This window comes from Parambassis ranga, chromosome 1, assembly GCF_900634625.1.
Source record: "Parambassis ranga chromosome 1, fParRan2.1, whole genome shotgun sequence".
Taxonomy (NCBI): domain Eukaryota; kingdom Metazoa; phylum Chordata; class Actinopteri; family Ambassidae; genus Parambassis; species Parambassis ranga.
Window position 1 is genome coordinate 13891547 of NC_041022.1, and position 17523 is coordinate 13909069.

Below are 17523 nucleotides of genomic sequence, written 5' to 3' on the forward strand. Positions count from 1 at the left end.
TATAAAAAAAAAACATTTAAAATAATTTAGCAAGGTTGAAGTTTAATTAGGTCATAAAATGTACTTAATTTGAATATTTCAGTTATAAGTCTAATGCTTGAGTTAACTGAGAGTTTAAAAAGCCACATTCAAACTGCATGTAGCTGGATGATCCTCCGCCAGGTGGCAGTAACACTCAGTCTGATGAAGTCAAAGAAAAACAGATCTGAGGCATTGTCCTGTGCAGCTTTGAATCTGCCATACTATCATTTTAATTCGATGGAGTGATACATAATGCATCTGCATCCAGAACCATAAAATCTGGACATTTAAAGTTTTCAAATAAAAACAACTTAAAAAAAATGTAAAACTGTACAGAGCAAAAATAAAAAATAAAAAAAGTGAAAACATAAAAACATTTTTTTTTTTAAAAATGTGAAGGCGTGAAGACAACAACAGCAAGGCAGAAGGCAAGCGAACACATCTTAGTGGATCACAATGTGTAGTAAACATAAAGTGCAGGTTTTAACAGCATTGTTAGTGTAATCATCAGTGTGTCATCAAAATGCTTCTGTAACAGAAGAGACAGGAGCTGTTTTCAGTCAAGAAGGTTGTGTTATGTGTTTGTTTTTTCCCCTCGTTTGTTACTGTTGAAAGATGATTGTTGCTACTGATGTAGAATATGAGCAATGACAGCAGAGGAATGATTATTTTTTAGAAGTGAATGCATGAAAAGAAGAATATGGCTCGCATAAGTGACACAATGTACAGAGCTGAGGAGATTGTACACAATTACACATGAAAAAAGTGAATCTTCACAGGTTATTATTATTTTTTTCATATTTTCATCCTTATACAGAAAAAAAGATCAGCAGCAAAGGAAATTTTAAAGTAAGGAGGTGACAGTTTGACCAGTTGTGGTTATGATAGGTGATCGATATTCTAGTTACTGTAACTGTACTGTATCTGTGGACATTTACATCTACCTACGAGTACGAGAGATTACAATATTAACACCTATGCATAATGTCTTATAAAGTACAGCTACTACATGTACACACTGATTTCATCTGAACAGATCGTAATATTAACGTCCTGTTCCCTCTTAGCTGGACAGAGTCTAGTGATTGTTACAGTAAAGTCTTTCACATCTGGTAAAATACATTGCTAAGAGTAGTTTTGGTCACATTCATTCATCATTCCACACATTTACCTTCATTCTTCTTTAAAACATCTCTGACTGATGATTTATCTACAAGTCTTTCATTCAAATCTCCCCTGCAGGCTCACCCGGACAGCGAGATCTCATAGTCGCTGGTTGACAGCAGGGGGCGCCCAACTTTGCGCACATTCTTGGCGTTAGTTATCCGAGCTGCCACCTCCACCGGCTTCTCAAAGTAACGCACCAGCGCCTGCTCGGTCAGGACGGAGGCCAGGAACTGCTCAAACGTAATGGCCCAGTCTTTATCAATGCTTGTGCTGTGAGGCAGCCCTCTGTCATGCAGTCCGCTGCTGTGAGGCCGGCTGCCTCTCTCGCCATTGGAGCCACTGTCGCTGCGCACCAGCACTGTATCATCTGCAATGTCCTCACACTGCAGCTTTTCATCCAGCTCATGGGAGCCTGCGCTGAGCACAGAGTACGATGACATCGATGTGTCATCTTTGGTTTCATCATCTGAGATGAGCATGGCGGATGATGTGCCTGTGTCTTTAGGTGATGAGTCCTCCAGTTTGATGTCTTGCATCGGGGGCAGCTCGTTCCCTTCATCCACCTTTCCCTCCTGACAGGGGCTTGACTTGCTCTCCAGATCTGAATGGCTAAAAATGTCTGCAAGATCCTCAACCTCCTGGGTGGCTTTGGGGTCTGAGACGTCACTGGTACACATGCTTGGCTCTGATTTGCTCTCCAGGTTGTGGTCCCTTCTGCCAGAGGAGAAGAGCTTCCCCACTTCTCCCATTTCCAGCAGCAGACTGGTGACGGTTGCTGTGGCGTGATAGAGCTCTTGTTCTGCAACATCCTCACTGAACATGCTGTACAGGGTCTTACAAAGCTCAATGAACTGACTCTGAGGAACAGAACCATGAAGAAGGTCACTGATATTTGTCTTCTTACCTCATACACACAGATCCACGCAGCAGAGCAAGTCTCACCTGATTCAGCTTTGGGAGGTCTTTTGTGTTTTCTCGTTTAGGTTTTGTCTCCTGGTTCCACAGTTTGAGGTATTGACGGTAATCAGGAGTGTTCAGTTTCTTCACTGTAAAAGACACAAAGAATGAGTGTCACCCTGCTGCCAGAGGGATCTTAAACAAGCACTAATGCCTGTTTAATCTGGTGTTATGATATGAACAGAAATGTTGGCAATATACATGTGTGTATGTGTATATATTTTCTTGTATATATTGTATTTATTGTTCTTTGATATGCTGCTACTACAACTTAATGTCCCCACAGGGATTAATATATAGATTCGTAATCTTAATCTTAATATATTCCCAGTGGATGCAGACTTCCATTTGGAAATAATAAAAAATGAATTAGCTAATTGATTTTCAGTAGTTTAAGAAAGCATTGTGTGGTTGGATGCTGCTCATCTTGATGCAGAAATGACACATCTGACTGTTCTTACCTTTTTCAGTTTTAAATGTAACTCTGACGAACCCGTCGTCCTTCTCACTCCTGCACTTTGAGTCATGGCCTGAGAGGACACGAGGGCGGTTAAGGTCAAACATTTGCACAGTTAGACATTCAAATTTGATGTAAAGCAGGGCTTTAAGATCAGTTTCCTGTTAAGACGCTCGACTGAACTTTCAACATCTGGCATTTAGCACCGACATCTGTATTTCAATGATCTATATCACTGTGTACATACAGTACACAGGACAGGACAGTTTACTGCTTAACGTTGCATTACGATGCTTGTTTTTGTTTTATTACATTGTCAGTGTGCGCAATATGCATGTGGTGTCTGTGGTTTCAAGGTTAAGATAAGCAAACACACCCGTGAAACTGATAACATATCATGTATTACTCATAGTAAATGTTGTAAATACAATGAACACTGTGTGTGTGAAAACAAGAGAATTTCAGAGGGATACTATGGTACTGTAATTTTGAAACACTGTTTGATATCATTGATCTATCCATTTATATCTAACTATTTTTGTGATATTTCTTACCGACAGATGTTTCCGGAGTGATGTCTTCAAAGAAGTACTGAGTGGCTTCAAAAGCAGAGTCAGGTTCATCCTGCTCATGAGTGAATTCTGCAAAGAAGATTAAGAGTTTGGAAATTCAACTAGGAAAGCCTTCTAAAAACTACTTTTTCCACTACAACTCTCTGGGGTAATGCTTTGACAATGTGCTCATTCGATTGTCAAAATGTTATAAAAAGACAGACTTAAGTTTGCACAAAGCTGAGAGCTGAATCAATGCCCTCAGGTTTCATTTATAATCAAAAAGGTCCCATGGAAAGACAGAAATAGAATTACTCAGTGAAGTGAGGCCAAGAGAACAAAGCAGAACATGTTCTGTCTTTCTCTGCACAGTTCAGCTCCAGTGAAATGGAATATTGTCTGTAATTCCCAGAAGAAGACTTCTCAGGATCTGTGACACACTCACCTGGTAAGACATGCATCTTGTAGAGGAGCTTTAGCTTCTCCGTGAGGTCCCCGTGACACAGAACACCTACAACAACACAACCACAGCTTCAGAGACCACTTCCTCTTAAAACAAAGGTCTGTCAGCCTGTTGTTTAAATACTTACACACACACCACACACACACACACACACCTTTCTCTACTTACCCAGGCCATTGATGAACTCTCGGAAGTTGATGAGGGCATCTCCGTTTTGGTCCAGGAGACGGAAGAATCGCACAGCCAGCGGGTCTGAGTGGGCTCCGTTGGCCCAGGGGAACAGCAGGTTGAACAGGCCCTTAAACTGCTCAATGTCAATGCGGTACTGCTCCAGGTACGGCAGGCTGGGGTCATGACGCTCTGTGGGGTTGCTGCTGCCGCCCCAGTAACAGCTGGTCAGGTGCTCGGCCTGAAATATGAGAGCGATGTAAGGTGTGTGTAATAAATACACTGAATCATTATGTGCCTCTCTCCTCAGCAGTCTGCATGCTAATCTGTAAATTACCTTGAAGAGCACGTAGAGTTCCTCCAACTCGTCAATGCTGAACGCAGTCTCAGTTACAATCGTTCTGACCTGAAGCATGATCACAGTATGGAAGAGGCGTAAACATAGAGTATACAGTCTAGTCATGACAAGAATGTACTTTTTTCTGCTTTAAAACACGCTGACTTTTTTCAAGTTGCTTGCTTGCTACATTTACTCACCACATTGCGTTTTGTTGTATCTTCAATGGTCTGGATGACCCTCAGTCTTTGTTTGAAACGCATCTGTTCGATCACATCGGCGCGAATGGAGCCAAATTTCTGACACAGACAGAAAAGGTAAATGTAGATGACCCACTGTGTGGTGATATTGAGACAGCTAGGCTTCTCTGTGACATTTAAGTTATCAATACCTCATAGGAGCTGCGAACCAGCTTGAAGATGTCAACCTCTGGGTGTGGATCTCCATTATCAGTCAGTAAAGAGTGCAGGTGGGGGATGGGAGGCAGCGTGCTGTCCTTATTGGTCACACTGTCCAAGTACCTGCAGCAGAAAAGCAGGATTAGCGCCTCTAAGTTGTCATATCTATACCAGTGTCTCTGTAGACTCATGATAAATGAAGCCAAGGTTCAGCAGAGTGAAGCGACAGGTGTCCGTCCTTACCTGCCCAGTACAGTCATGGCTTCTCCGTCGTCCTTGCAGCCCAGCAGCTGGTGGATGTTGGCGTGAAGCACAGAGAGCGCCAACTGAAAGATGACCTTGATGCCATCGTAGAAGAAGCAGTCCACCACCACCACTGCGCTCTCGAATGGCATGACGGACAGGAAGAGGGTGAGGAACCAGGAGAGAGAGATGGTGGAGATAACGCCGAGGTCCTGCATGCAGTCGTACAGCTGAGGAACATACTCCCGGGCAAGCTCCTCAAAAACACCCTGATCAACGAGGGCTCCTGGAGAAGATAGAACAAGAGTTAATTAAACTGAAAACACTGGACAACATAGTAAAGACTAGAAGCTCGTACTGACCTACAACCCGAGTGTTATAGTAGTCTGGCAGCATCCTCTCACAGAGAGCCACGAGCAGCCAAAAAGCCTCCTCTTCTTTGGAGTACAGCAGCAACACTGATGTCACAATGTTCATGGCCTGTTGAGAGGAAGAAAAATAAAGTTATGTCAAGATGTGCAGAGAGTCTGTCAGCTCGTGTGGAAATAAAAACAGCAGTGCATCTACCTGACAGTATCCAATGTTGGGGTTTCTGAATGCGTAGGCGGTGAGGACCCTGCGGAGGGCAGCGATGCCCATCTCATTCTGAAAGGCCGGGTGCTCAGGCAGAGAGCGGTGCAGGTCTCGCTCAATCTCCTCTGTCGCCAGGTTGTATTTGCCCATCGACTTCTCCACCAGGTCCTCATAGTAACCAGGATGAGTGGCCATCTCATTGATTGCACCTAGAAACATACATAACACATTAGAGTTCATGGTTGAAACCCTTTTTTATGTAAAATATCACAGTGACAGTGAGGATGATTAAATGAAGAGGTGTTATTTAATTTAAACACCTGCCTGCTGATTATGTGTAGGATAAACAGAAAGGTAGTGATGTCAGTTCAATTTGACATATATTACAATAAGTGCGCATTTTACTACTAATTGTAGCCAAGCAGGGAGTCTCTTAGTTATTCAGTCTGAGTAACTCAGTAAAACCTGCAGCACATCTTCGTCCCATCCATTCCAGGTTTACCACACATGGAGAGGCGCATACCTCAGTAAACAGGCTTATTGGAACTTGCCCTCACCAAACAGGTTTTTACACATTTCAGGCTCCAAATTTGACGAGTAAATGTGTCAACTGAGGGTGGTAAATACAATTCCATGTGGGAGGACAGCCCATTAAAGAAACTGCAGTAGAGTGTGAACAAAGGTGAACACAATGTGGCTCTAACAACAAAAAGAGTGCTCCATAAGTAGGTCACTGGAGAGAAAAGGAGGAGCTGTTTGGAAACCCGGCGCTGCTCAGGTGTGAGTACGATCTGCGAGGAGCATGTGACAACAGACACGTCTCTGCATACCTGAGCATGACTGAGGGAAAGTCACGAGTCTTTAAAATATCAATAGAAATGACGTGGTGCTACGCTCACTCATACATGTCATGTGGTACGCAGTGCTTTATCACTTAGGTACAGTGTTATGACTCTGAGCATTTCCTCACCAGAGAACAGCAGCCACAGCTCTCCTCTCATGCTCTCGGGGATCCCCTTGAGGACGAGCTCCCTTGTCTTCTCAGTGCGATACATGCACACTCCCTGTCCATACTCGGCAAAATGGTTCTTCCACGCCTGCTCTTTCAGGAACTCTTTTGCCTGAGCAAACAGAGATTAACATGACAAATGATGCCACATAATTTCCATGCTGTGTAACAGTGTAGAAACAGCAGTTAAGGAAAGTCAAACATAATGTGACAATCCTTCAATTCAGCATCCTTCAATAGAAACAGGGTGGATTAGTGAGCTTAAGGCATTACTATATGCTTTTCACTGTTATTGAAAATGTGTAAATTAACTCACCAGTTTGGGATTAAACTCCTCAGGTGAGCGCCGCCGATACATGGTCATGAGGGCCTGTGAGGCGGTGGGCACGCTGCTGTCATTTAAGTTAAAAGTACGCTCACTCTCCGAACCCAAACTGCTGGAAAGCAGTGATCCGTGCTGTGAGTACACCTGGAGGAACATCAAATTAAGGCTTTAAATTTATATTTTAAACAGGCAGAAAAAAAACTGCCAATAAAAACCCCCTCCTCACCTCATCATCTGAGCTGTTCAGGCTGCCGTTATGCTCCCTCTCCAGCGAGATTTTAGGGGCGGTTTGCTGCAGGAAGTCAGAGATCCTCTGCACCAAGAAGTCTCGGTCTTTTAGGTTAGCAAAGAGGAAGGTCATGCGGTTCTTGGTGCTGATGGAGACCGGGCTGGGCAGCACGTTGGAGCTGTCTGCCTTCTCCACGATGGTCACCTGCAGGAGATCAGCGTACATTTAAATAATGGTCAGCGAAAAGACAAAAAAACGTACATTTCATCAACTGAAAAAATGGATCAAAGCACATACAGAATTTGAGCCCCTCTCAGTGTTACAGCTTGTGATGCTGCACTGACTTCCTGTTTGTTTGCTCGACTTCAACAAGCTGCTGCTGTTTCCTAGCAACCAGCAACTTAACTAACAAGGACATTGTGTGTAAGACATTCCTTCAGTGGTGCAACCACATGATTCAAGCTATTTAGTGAACAGGATCCAGTCTGGACCTGTCTGCCATCTTCACTGATGACTGTGATTCACACACAGAGTTTGTGTCATGAGTTAGTTCACTTGTAAAAAAAAAAAAAACAGACTCACTTCACGCAGGGGGATGATGAGGCTGCACAGCATCTCCTCCTTGCTGGTGAAACAGATGTAGTTGGTGGAGACAAACATCTGTCCCGGGATATGCATTTTGTTGAAGGGTGTCCACAGAGTACAGTCTGTGTGTCCGTCCAGTTTTTCATCTTTGGGCAGACGGAAGAGCGCGCGGTAACGTTCGCTCTTAGCTCTCGCGTCCAGGTCTCTGAAAAAGTAAAAGTCTCATATGAGACAGCAGACTTCTGCATAAACATGAAGATAACAGCTTCATTGTGTGAAGAAATGAATAGACAAAAAAGGTGATCTAAGGGTTAATACAACCCCAGATGCACACAACACTACCCAGCAGCCAAACCAAACTTACATAACACATGCTGAACAAACAAAATTGAGATCTTGAGGCCTTTTAAGGGTTCATGGGGAGCAGACTCACTGTGCCCTTTTGTTTCATAACACACAGCTGCTGTGTTTAAACTTCTAACACTACACGTCCACCCTCTGTTCTCCACCACATGGCATTAACATTTAAACAGGATTTATATCATGGTCTTTTTACAAAGTTGGGGTCCCTACCGCTTCAGCGCCGACACCTTCTTGGGTGACTTCTTCTTGAGTTTGGGCAGCGAGCGGTCCTGTTCAAAGCCTTTGTTGTCAAGCAGCTGGCGCATGGCGATGTTGGCCAGCTGCTCCGCCAGCTTGAAGGTCTCATTGATGTTGAGGAAAACGGAGAAGACGTGCTCGTTGGTGCGGGTGCTCACCTTGATCACGTCAGGCAGAAGGAGGGTGGCGCTCTTCTCCAGCTGCGTGATATCCGCCCAGCGCACCACCAGTTTGGCTGGTGAGAGAGACAGAGGGAAGACTGTTTGCACACGTGAAGGGTTTCCCGCTAAGATGATTCACAGTTTGATCTGCAGTTTATCGTTTCCTTTATGGATTATTGCTTTGGTCAGGAGGGACAGATTTTCAAGTTCTCATAACTGCTTTCTTGTATTTTCTTTTAGGAAAACGTGTGTGTATTTTACAAAGACTTCATATCTAACCTTCTTTTCCCAGTAGATAGGAGTAGAAGCAGAGGTGGTTGATGCTGAGGTACAGCCATCCCTGTCTAGGAACCTTCCCTTTCCAGTAACTGCAGGAGTAATAGTTGACCAGCTTCTCCTCTTCAGGCATCCCGAACAGCTTGCGGAACTTGGCGCTGGCCTCCTTGAACTTGTCTGTGTCGTCGTCCTCTTTGACATCGTGGTTCTTGTTGTACTCGGCAATGATGCCCTGCAGCAAGATGAGAGGAGATGGCATGAGGTAACGAGGAGAAAGGAGGAGACTTGGCAGCAAGTACTGCTGCTGAGATGAGCCGTTTAAATGTTCTTGCAGGAAACTTTTCTAACAGCCCTCATATGAAACCTGACCGAGTGAAGGCCATTTTACAATGGTCAGATTTTAAGATTCTGGCTGCTGGAGCGGCCTCCTCTACAGCACATGTGTGACAACCGATTTTCTTCCAATTAAACCAGTATTACTGCCTTTCATCGCATGCCTCAGCATATTAAGTCCTTCAGTATATTTTTTTGATCCACAAAAGGAATTTTACACTGAGTGTCTAACAGATAAAACACAGGAATCTAAGAAAACCCAAACAATAAACTGAAGGTGTTTTACCTGGACCTTTCCTTTAACAAAGGTGGTAATGTCATTCTCGTTCTCAAAGATGGAGAGAGTCTGCAGCAGGTTATGTTCCAGCCACTCCCAGTGCTCTGTGATCTCTTTCCGGGAGGTTCCTGTGGGAGGAGGGAGGAGTCAGACAGCGACTGTGGCACTCTTCTAAACATTTACTTTAAACTCTTGACATGCAGAGTGTGGGGAGATCCCCTTCAATTAATAAACTGAGGACAGGATAATGAAGACCTAAGTATCAGCACAAGTCAACATCAAATAACAATAATTCAATGCACACCCTCCATTTTATATATAAACAGCAACACTACAGTAAACAGATCTTTTTGGCCCTGAAGAAATTAAGTGCAGTAATGGCTGCCATTGTGGACCATTATCCTGCAGCACTGCTGCAGTGAGTGCACATTGACTGCATTAAAGCCATGTCTGCCAGACCGCTCCACTCTCCTGCTATCTTTGCAAGGAGGAATTAGGACCTAGGAGGGGAGGTGTGGGGAGCCAGTGCTGTAAGTCTTTTGTGGGCCTCCATTTCAGACACACATGATGCTCTTTTCATAATGACATTTGTTTAAAAAAAAACAACCATAATTTCTAATGTTTTGACATTTTTCTGAAGAACTCTCTTTGTCAGTGTCCAAATAAAATTAATGTCAAATTAATGTCAAGTGGCCTGCCAAAAGATGCTGTGGAATAACACAATACAAAGACCTTTAACAAAAATTAAACACAGAAGAGGCCAAGTCACTAGAAACTCCCCTAAAAACTCCCCTAAAGGCTTCTAATTATGGCTTTAGAATGTTTCTATGTCACATACTCCTTCATATTTCAGTTTCCAGGTAAATGATTTATTATCTGCCTACTGTAAGTGTTTTGTGTGGACATATTTAGGGAGCGAGAACAATCACAAAGCAGCTATTAAGCCATTTATACCCAGAGCTGTGGAGCGGCTCCCCCTTATCCCTTCCTCCTCTGGCTGAAAGGTGACACACCAACTGTATGCAAAACGTTTGACGTTGATTGGAGACTTGGTCAAACTGGATCACAGTTCACCCAAGTGAAACTGAGCCATTATACCATTTATAACTCCTTTTGCTATTTACAGCTGTTCAGCAGTTTATTTCTGGATTACGGGTCAGATAGGTTAGGAAATATCTGGATATTTCCATTTTTAACGGCACAGTACAAATGCAAAAGTGCCGCTTCTATGGGCTAGAAGTGTTGCAGCTAATTTGCATAATTCACTCCTGCAGACTGTCCACAAAGCACTCTTAAAATTAAAAAGGGCAAATGGAAGTTTGCAGAAAATAGAATATGCAGATTACACCTCTGTTAAGAACAGCTGACCACATCAAATATAATGAAACATCAAGTAATAGGCTGAAAAACATCGATTCCTGCACCCGATCCTGTAATCCTTCCCTTCAAAGCCACTGAGGCATGATGTAATGCTTGGCATGCAGCAGCCAACATGGGAAAAGGCAGGATGTTAGAACATCATGAGTTCTCCTGGAAGCAAAGGGAGGGTAAAGTTACATAGGGGGGGTTGAGATGGAGTAGAGCAAGCCTGTACCTATGCTGTTAAAAAGCACAGCTGGACTGTAAGTGGTGTCAATGATTAAACTGTATCTTCAATGTGGTGTGACTCAGCCTGCCTTACTTTAAATACATAGGAAGGTACACATACCATGAGCAATGATCCAGTAACCTAAAGAGTCAGGAGTCTGGTACAGGATCCTGTATGGGGCCATCCGAGCACTTGAGTCCAGAACAACGTCCAGAGTCCCAACCAGCAGACCTGCAAGAGTCCAGAATTCTGTTATTACAAAAAACACACTGATGTAAAGGTTTGACTTAAGACCATTGCCTAAGAAGCAATACCAGCTGTAAACCCATTGTTGTGGTTTGTAAGCGTAAGCATCAGGTTAGACCACAGATCTTTATGTGTGGCTTTGATTGTCTACTGAACAATAAATGGATATGCATACATTTTCTGTTTGACAGGTTTGACTTTTGGTGATCTTTAAAGGGGAAGTTCCCTTTAAGAGATGGGGAAAACTGAGACGAATCTGATTCCATTTTTAAACCAAAATCACTGAGTATATACTGTTTGACATTTATCCACGGCCCCTGTCTGTTTTTTTTTTTTTTTTGGTGCCAGAAAACAGGTAGTAAGCAGCAGGGGGCAGTGACAGCGTCAACATGACAGCAACAAGTGTGTCACTGCATTGTGCTGGAGAAGGGATGGAAATCAGCATGTCCCTCTGTTCATGCACTGCTGATTAGAGCAAGAGCTGCTAAATATCTGGACTACTGCAGAGATATTTGAGGACTGATTTTATGTGAAAAAGCTGGATGTTAATGTGTGTGCCCAGTGTGGAGGTAACTAAACAGTGGGATAAAAAAAGTCCTTTTCATGAATCACCTAGGGTTAAACACTGGAGAGAATCAGATCCGGACTTGTCAGTGTAACATGTGCTGTGGCTGCTCCAGGTGACGGGAGACACCTCAGCCAAGTGTGCCAAGGAGAAGCAGCTTGTTTAGGAATAGTGACAGTGCATTAATATTTAAACTATGTGTGTTTGAATGTACTGGCTAAAGTCTAAAAGCAGCCTGGAGTCCACTGCATGAGTAGATGTAGATCTACAGCACAGCCCGGCCTCCTCCTTTGTCGTTTCTGACCATTCTCTAAATGATCTGCCACCTTATCCTTCCATTCATGAAAAATCTATTAGGTTATCCCTTCCAATGAAGCATTTGACCAAAAAAAAGATTAGTTTTATCACCACTAGCAGCACTATGGAGCATTGATTTTATCTTTGTCTGTTATTATGCTGCATGTGATTGACAAAAAAAATCAAGTTAGTCAGAATTTTACAATTTAAGACACTTTGCATGGTTTTAAGGGAAAAAATATATTCATGCCAATTTGGTGACAATAGAATGGAAACAAAAATCTTTTGTTGCATGACAGCATAACAAATAGATATGCCAAACTAATGGGCCTCTGTCTAATCAGCAACATTACAGAGATGCCTAATAACCTGCAAACCCCAAAAGCTGGCCCTGAAGACAATCTCAAAACATTTCACAATAGGTCCCTAAATAGAAAATAGTATCATACAGTAGTAGAAATTGCAATTTTGAAAACTTGCTGCTTGCATTATCACAAATTTGATATAATTTCCAAGCCGCTGTTGTTTGCTGTAAATGTTCTGCCTGATTCACAGTGGGTATATGTTCAACTGCCATGAGAGACGGGTTATTTTTGTTCTGCAGCTCATCGCAGCAAACACAGTATGAGTCACAAAGATGGGAGGGAGGAGGGGGAGAGCAGAGGAGACAACAGAGGGAAGCTCTTTACTTATTTTCAGAAAGGGAAGAAGTCTGAGGAAAGCAATAATAAAAGGAGTACATCTGTGCACAGTGTCTCAGATTGGATTCCTGCCACTTTCAGTGCATATGAAGTGCCTTCACACTAACAAGTATTGCAACATGAGTGCCCAGATGGTGTACTGATAATAGTCCCAAAGTTAAGTGTGAAACGGACACTTCTCGCCCTCAGTGGATCGCCATCTTGACAACACAGCAGAAGCAGAACGACAATGGTGAAAATGGCAGCTGAGATGTAGCAGTCTCCTAAAGTTTTATTATTTTATATATTATCTGCATTCACCGTGCAACTACCGAGTCAGGCACATGTGCTACTTCCTGTCATATGTCACTTTAACGTCATGAGAACTACTATGCATGATCACAAACCAAATGTAAACATAGTTGCAGAGTGGAAAAACGTAATCAACAAAGGTGTTACTAAAGTCTTCCACCAAAACTAGTGTGATAACCAACCCAGGTTTAGTCCTTTAACAGAAACAAACTACTGTTGTATGTGTAATGGTAACTTCCTCTTTAATGTAACAATATCACAAGGTTAAAACCAGTCATAATGGACACTCACACATTGACCTCAGGCAAGTGCTACCAAGCTATGTCTCTCTTTAAAAACTGTGAGTGAGACACCACTGTGTGAATACCTACTGCTTCTTCATACAGTCTAGTCGTGAAAGTTCAAGTGAGGTGGCATGTTGGATTTTTAGTTCCTTCAGCCGACGACATACAAATTGAGGTTTACACAGGAAATGCAGGTGAGACCACTGAAATCTGTAAGACCTTCCACCTCAGTGGGGAACCCAGATCAGACAGAAGGGGGACCCGGTATTTGTGTGTTAAAAGAGATCTCTGTGAGTGTGTTGCTCTCTATTACGACTCTGTAATACTCTAGTGATGGTGACACAACAACTTCAAATCTCATCAAATTCAAACGACATCTTGTTCCCACTCACACCTCTGCTTTCACAGTGATCATTATTTTCCACACAGTGTAAAACAACACAAGCCAAAACACAAGCAGCTGTAATGGTACATGTTCCATTGTTATTTCTGGGTGGTTGGAAAACTCCTCAGAGTGAGCTATCTTCTTCTGACTACATGACACTGTACAGATTCAGGGACACAATCAGGGGTCTCTTATATTATTAGAGAAGCAGTGTTCACTATGGGAGATGAAGAAACCTGAGACAGCACAAAGGAGAAAAGCTATTTGCAGTCTATAGTTTATGTCCTCTTTCGACTCGGGGGCAGTGTAGGATGTTTACACTGAAAACACAAAAGACCACAACTCCCACACACTTCAAACCAATGTGGCGTCAGATAACAGAAATCTGAGACAACACCAAAGTGTAGGCTTCATTGCGCCCATTTAAGCACACTGCATCCACATTTGACTGCATGTTTAGGCCTGCAGACATTAAAGACTGCTCTTAACCTTCGACATGTGGTTTAGCACAGGTATCGGTCTGACATAGCACACGTACAATACACAATACACAGACACAGACATTTAGCAGCTGGACTGTGAAACGTTGTGTTTGACTTATTGTGCTTTTTAATAAGCACCTTTGTGTCAAGTTGTGCAACAAGTGCCTCCACAGCCTCTGGCCGACTGCACATTTAGGAATAGAGGTTTTGTTGTGTATTTTTATTTGGCTTCCACAATAAACAACAAGTTCATGGATGCATTCAGAAAACATATAAAATGGGGAGTGAGACATCCTATAAAGAACTTCCTTCAGCTGTGTTTCTGCAGTTGTGAAGTGAATATTTAAACTATTTGTTGCTTAAAACTAGTGAAAAATTAGTATCTTCCGTTTTGGCAATGAAAGTAATTACACAAACTCAACATACACTGCAGACTGCAGTCTCTTCTTTTGATTTCTGAACACATGCCTGAAACTTTCTGATGATGACAGTGTGGCATTTGTTGTCTTCATAAATATTCCCCTTGATACAGTCATTTTCCATGTAAAGACTTTTTCCCCCTCAGCTATAGGATCAGAAACTTGTTCTTGAACATCCCCTGAGTTTTCCCTCAGAGGCTCCACCACACCCCTAGCTGCTGTGATCTACTCCATCCCTATTCTGCCTTTATACAAATCAATTAACATACAACACATCAGACTTGAAGCTGAAAACCTAATCAGCACTGTGTGAACTTATATGGTGAGTGTTGCTGGAACCTCCAGCATTTGAACACACAGTGTGTATTTTTTCACACCTTCTGCACTTCTCCATACGAACTGCACAAAATATGCAGCTACTCATCTTTCACCTTAGCTGCACAAGATGCTACAGTTACCCCCCCCCCCTTCCGCTCTGGCCTCCTGCCTGAGCCAGCCCTGGGTCAGCTGAACATGCTGATTGGGTCCTGGCTCCTACTCTGTCCTGATGCGGCCGATTGCCTCCCCACATCCTGGAGGAACGGCGTGAGGGCAGTGCCAGTGTCACTGGGAGCTCAGTGCCAACTGGCACACAATACAAGTCAGCAAGCTCAGCCTTTACATAACAATGACATCATCCCCTAGCACCACTCAGCACACTTTGTGTTACCACAGCAAGAACTCCCAAGAGACCAGAAGGAGGAGGCTTCGGGTCCAATTATTAATCTGAAAGATCAAATTAGTGTTAACTTATGTATAACTAATAAAACTGAACAGAAGTGTGACGAGGTTTAATTTGGAATATTTTTCTTAATCAACTAAAAAGGTCAGATACAAACAATACAAATCCATGTCCAACATGACGTCACTGTAGGAGTTAGATGTATATTAGGGAGTCACATGTTAAAATATCACCCCACATTTAAAGAGACAGGATGACAGAACATGGGAACTTTCTTCTTCTTTTCTGTCAGACTGGTCCTCACAGATTTCCCTCTTGTCACAGTTCTTGGTGTTAAAGCTCGATGAGCCGTGACACTGACACAAAAACGAGAAGTTCTCAACAGGGAACAGAAACTGAGCTGATAATGAACACTGATCAACCAGTAGTGGAGGCTTCAAAGACAGCTGGAGCCACCTCCAAAGCTCCAGGTTCACTCTGCGTGGTCCTGAGACACTCAGTCTAATTAGAACATTAATATAAAGCTGATGCAGATCTATAAAAAGGATATTAACTCCCAGTGAACAGCAGGGATGTAAAATAGTGCAGATATGTTGCATACTGTGAACTGAACTGTGCCTCATCTAAATTAGAGGAAGTGCTGCAGTTTGTGATTAGCTGCTAAATTCAGGTCAAGAACCACATTTCACAACTCTGGGAGAAAACAGGACATCAGGCTGTCTGTCACACTGTGGACTTTAGCCAGTCATTTCCATAAACTGTCCTTCCTCCTCCTCCTCCTCCTCATCTTCCTCTCCCTGCTGTTCTTGTTGCAGCTTGACCCATTTTGGCTGGAATAAGGCAGAGGGAGGAGTGAGAGAAGGAAGAAGGGGAATGATTCAGCATGAGCAAGCAGATAAGTCTGTGCTTGGTGGTCAAACAGATGCATTGTTGTGGCGGCTCCTCTGCCATTAGCAGCTGCACTTCTCAGTTGTTTGTGTTGTTGTAATGGTTGGTGTTTAATCCCCCTCACATGCAGGAGAGCCCGGAGTGGTTTTATACTACAGAACGGTGACATGTGCTGCTCTTTGCCCCTTAAAGGGGTTTTGTTTGATATCAGCACACTTGGATAAAAGTCTGACAACAGTGTGAACAAACCAGTTAGTTAAAAGTGAACTTCATCCTGCCCCACAGCTGATTGGTCATGTGATCCTCACATTATCCGTCTATGCGTTTTCTGCCATTCTGACCATCACCTTGCCATCCACACAAAACTTCTTATCAAAGGAAATCACTCCATCTTTGTTAGGTTACTGAATCATGGCAGCAGGCTGTAAAGAGGATACTCACCGGCCAGTCCTCCGCCTCCATCCCCGTGGCCCTTCCGTTTCTGGAGGATGAAATATGGATTTGCTCTCTCGGTGATCCATAAGGCGCCCGCCAGTAACACATCTTCGGGACTGACCCACATAATTCTGCTATTCTATGGGAACATTGAACAGAAAAGACGGCCACCGTCCCTCTGGTCCCGGACCGTGAGGCGGAAAGGATCGTTAAATTATTAAAAACAGCGATGGCGAGGGCCTGATCTTCTCCTGAGCGAATCCCGACCCTTTAAATCTCGTCTGGTATTGGATGTCCGAGCTGAAGTAAGACGCGCATGCAAGTGTTGCTATAATTAAACCTGCCCAGCACGGATCGGTGAGGTTCGGCCTGCAATATGGAAATCCGAACAGCACGCTTCGTGCGCGCAGCCACTCTCCTGCAGCATCAGCCTTTTGATTGACACCACGGGCTTTTAGAAACAAGGATTTCTTTGGGGGAATCGCAGGCAGCCTGGCTCGGTTTGCTGCCGCACAGCGCAGTGCTGGATCAGTCTTTGTTGTCCATGCTCCGAGGCAGGTGCGATCTTGTTTGCGTGGCTGTTTTTGCAGAGACGCCGCGACACAGATGATCAGAAACAGCCGTGAGCTGCCTGTACGGCTTCCCGGCAGCGATGTCCGTCCGTGTGCTGAAGCATGAAGACGACACTTCAGGAGAAGACACAACAATAACGATGCAGCACCCTTCCTGTTCTCCTTCTCCTCCTCCTCCGCCTTCTCCTCTCCGGTGGAGCGCCGCCGTTGCCGCACGCACAGAAATAAGCGCGTCACGGAGTGCGCGCGACGTCAGGAGGTGGAGAAACAGCTTAATGTGCCAAGATGATTAACCAATTACCTAGAACACATTAAAACACGCAATATCAAAGAGTGCTGGGCCGTTCAGATCTTCTATGTGAAAATGCAGACTACCAAAATACAATCGATATTTTATTTCTCAGCAAGTTATTGATAAGTAAGCATTGTGTTAAAGCAGCCACAATAACAATACAATAAACAAAACATAAACAATAACAACAGGACCAGTAAACCTGTCCTTATAAAGTGAGGAGACAC

General features: G+C 43.6%; 1 protein-coding gene across 1 annotated transcript; it reads right to left on the bottom strand.

Annotated features, from left to right (window-relative positions):
* Positions 1-12: 12 nt before the first annotated feature.
* Positions 13-17202, bottom strand: tbc1d9 (TBC1 domain family, member 9 (with GRAM domain)). Its single transcript, XM_028404111.1, has 21 exons — positions 16439-17202; positions 10839-10949; positions 9140-9258; positions 8524-8752; positions 8057-8318; positions 7481-7688; positions 6896-7102; positions 6661-6813; positions 6306-6456; positions 5330-5544; positions 5125-5242; positions 4763-5048; positions 4513-4642; positions 4322-4420; positions 4122-4190; positions 3785-4025; positions 3599-3664; positions 3157-3243; positions 2607-2675; positions 2131-2234; positions 13-2045 (listed from the first exon to the last, which is right to left on the bottom strand). The coding sequence occupies exons 1-21, from the start codon at positions 16557-16559 to the stop codon at positions 1266-1268; spliced, it is 3825 nt and encodes a 1274-aa protein (XP_028259912.1). The 5' UTR covers positions 16560-17202; the 3' UTR covers positions 13-1265.
* Between the last annotated feature and the right edge of the window lie 321 nt (positions 17203-17523).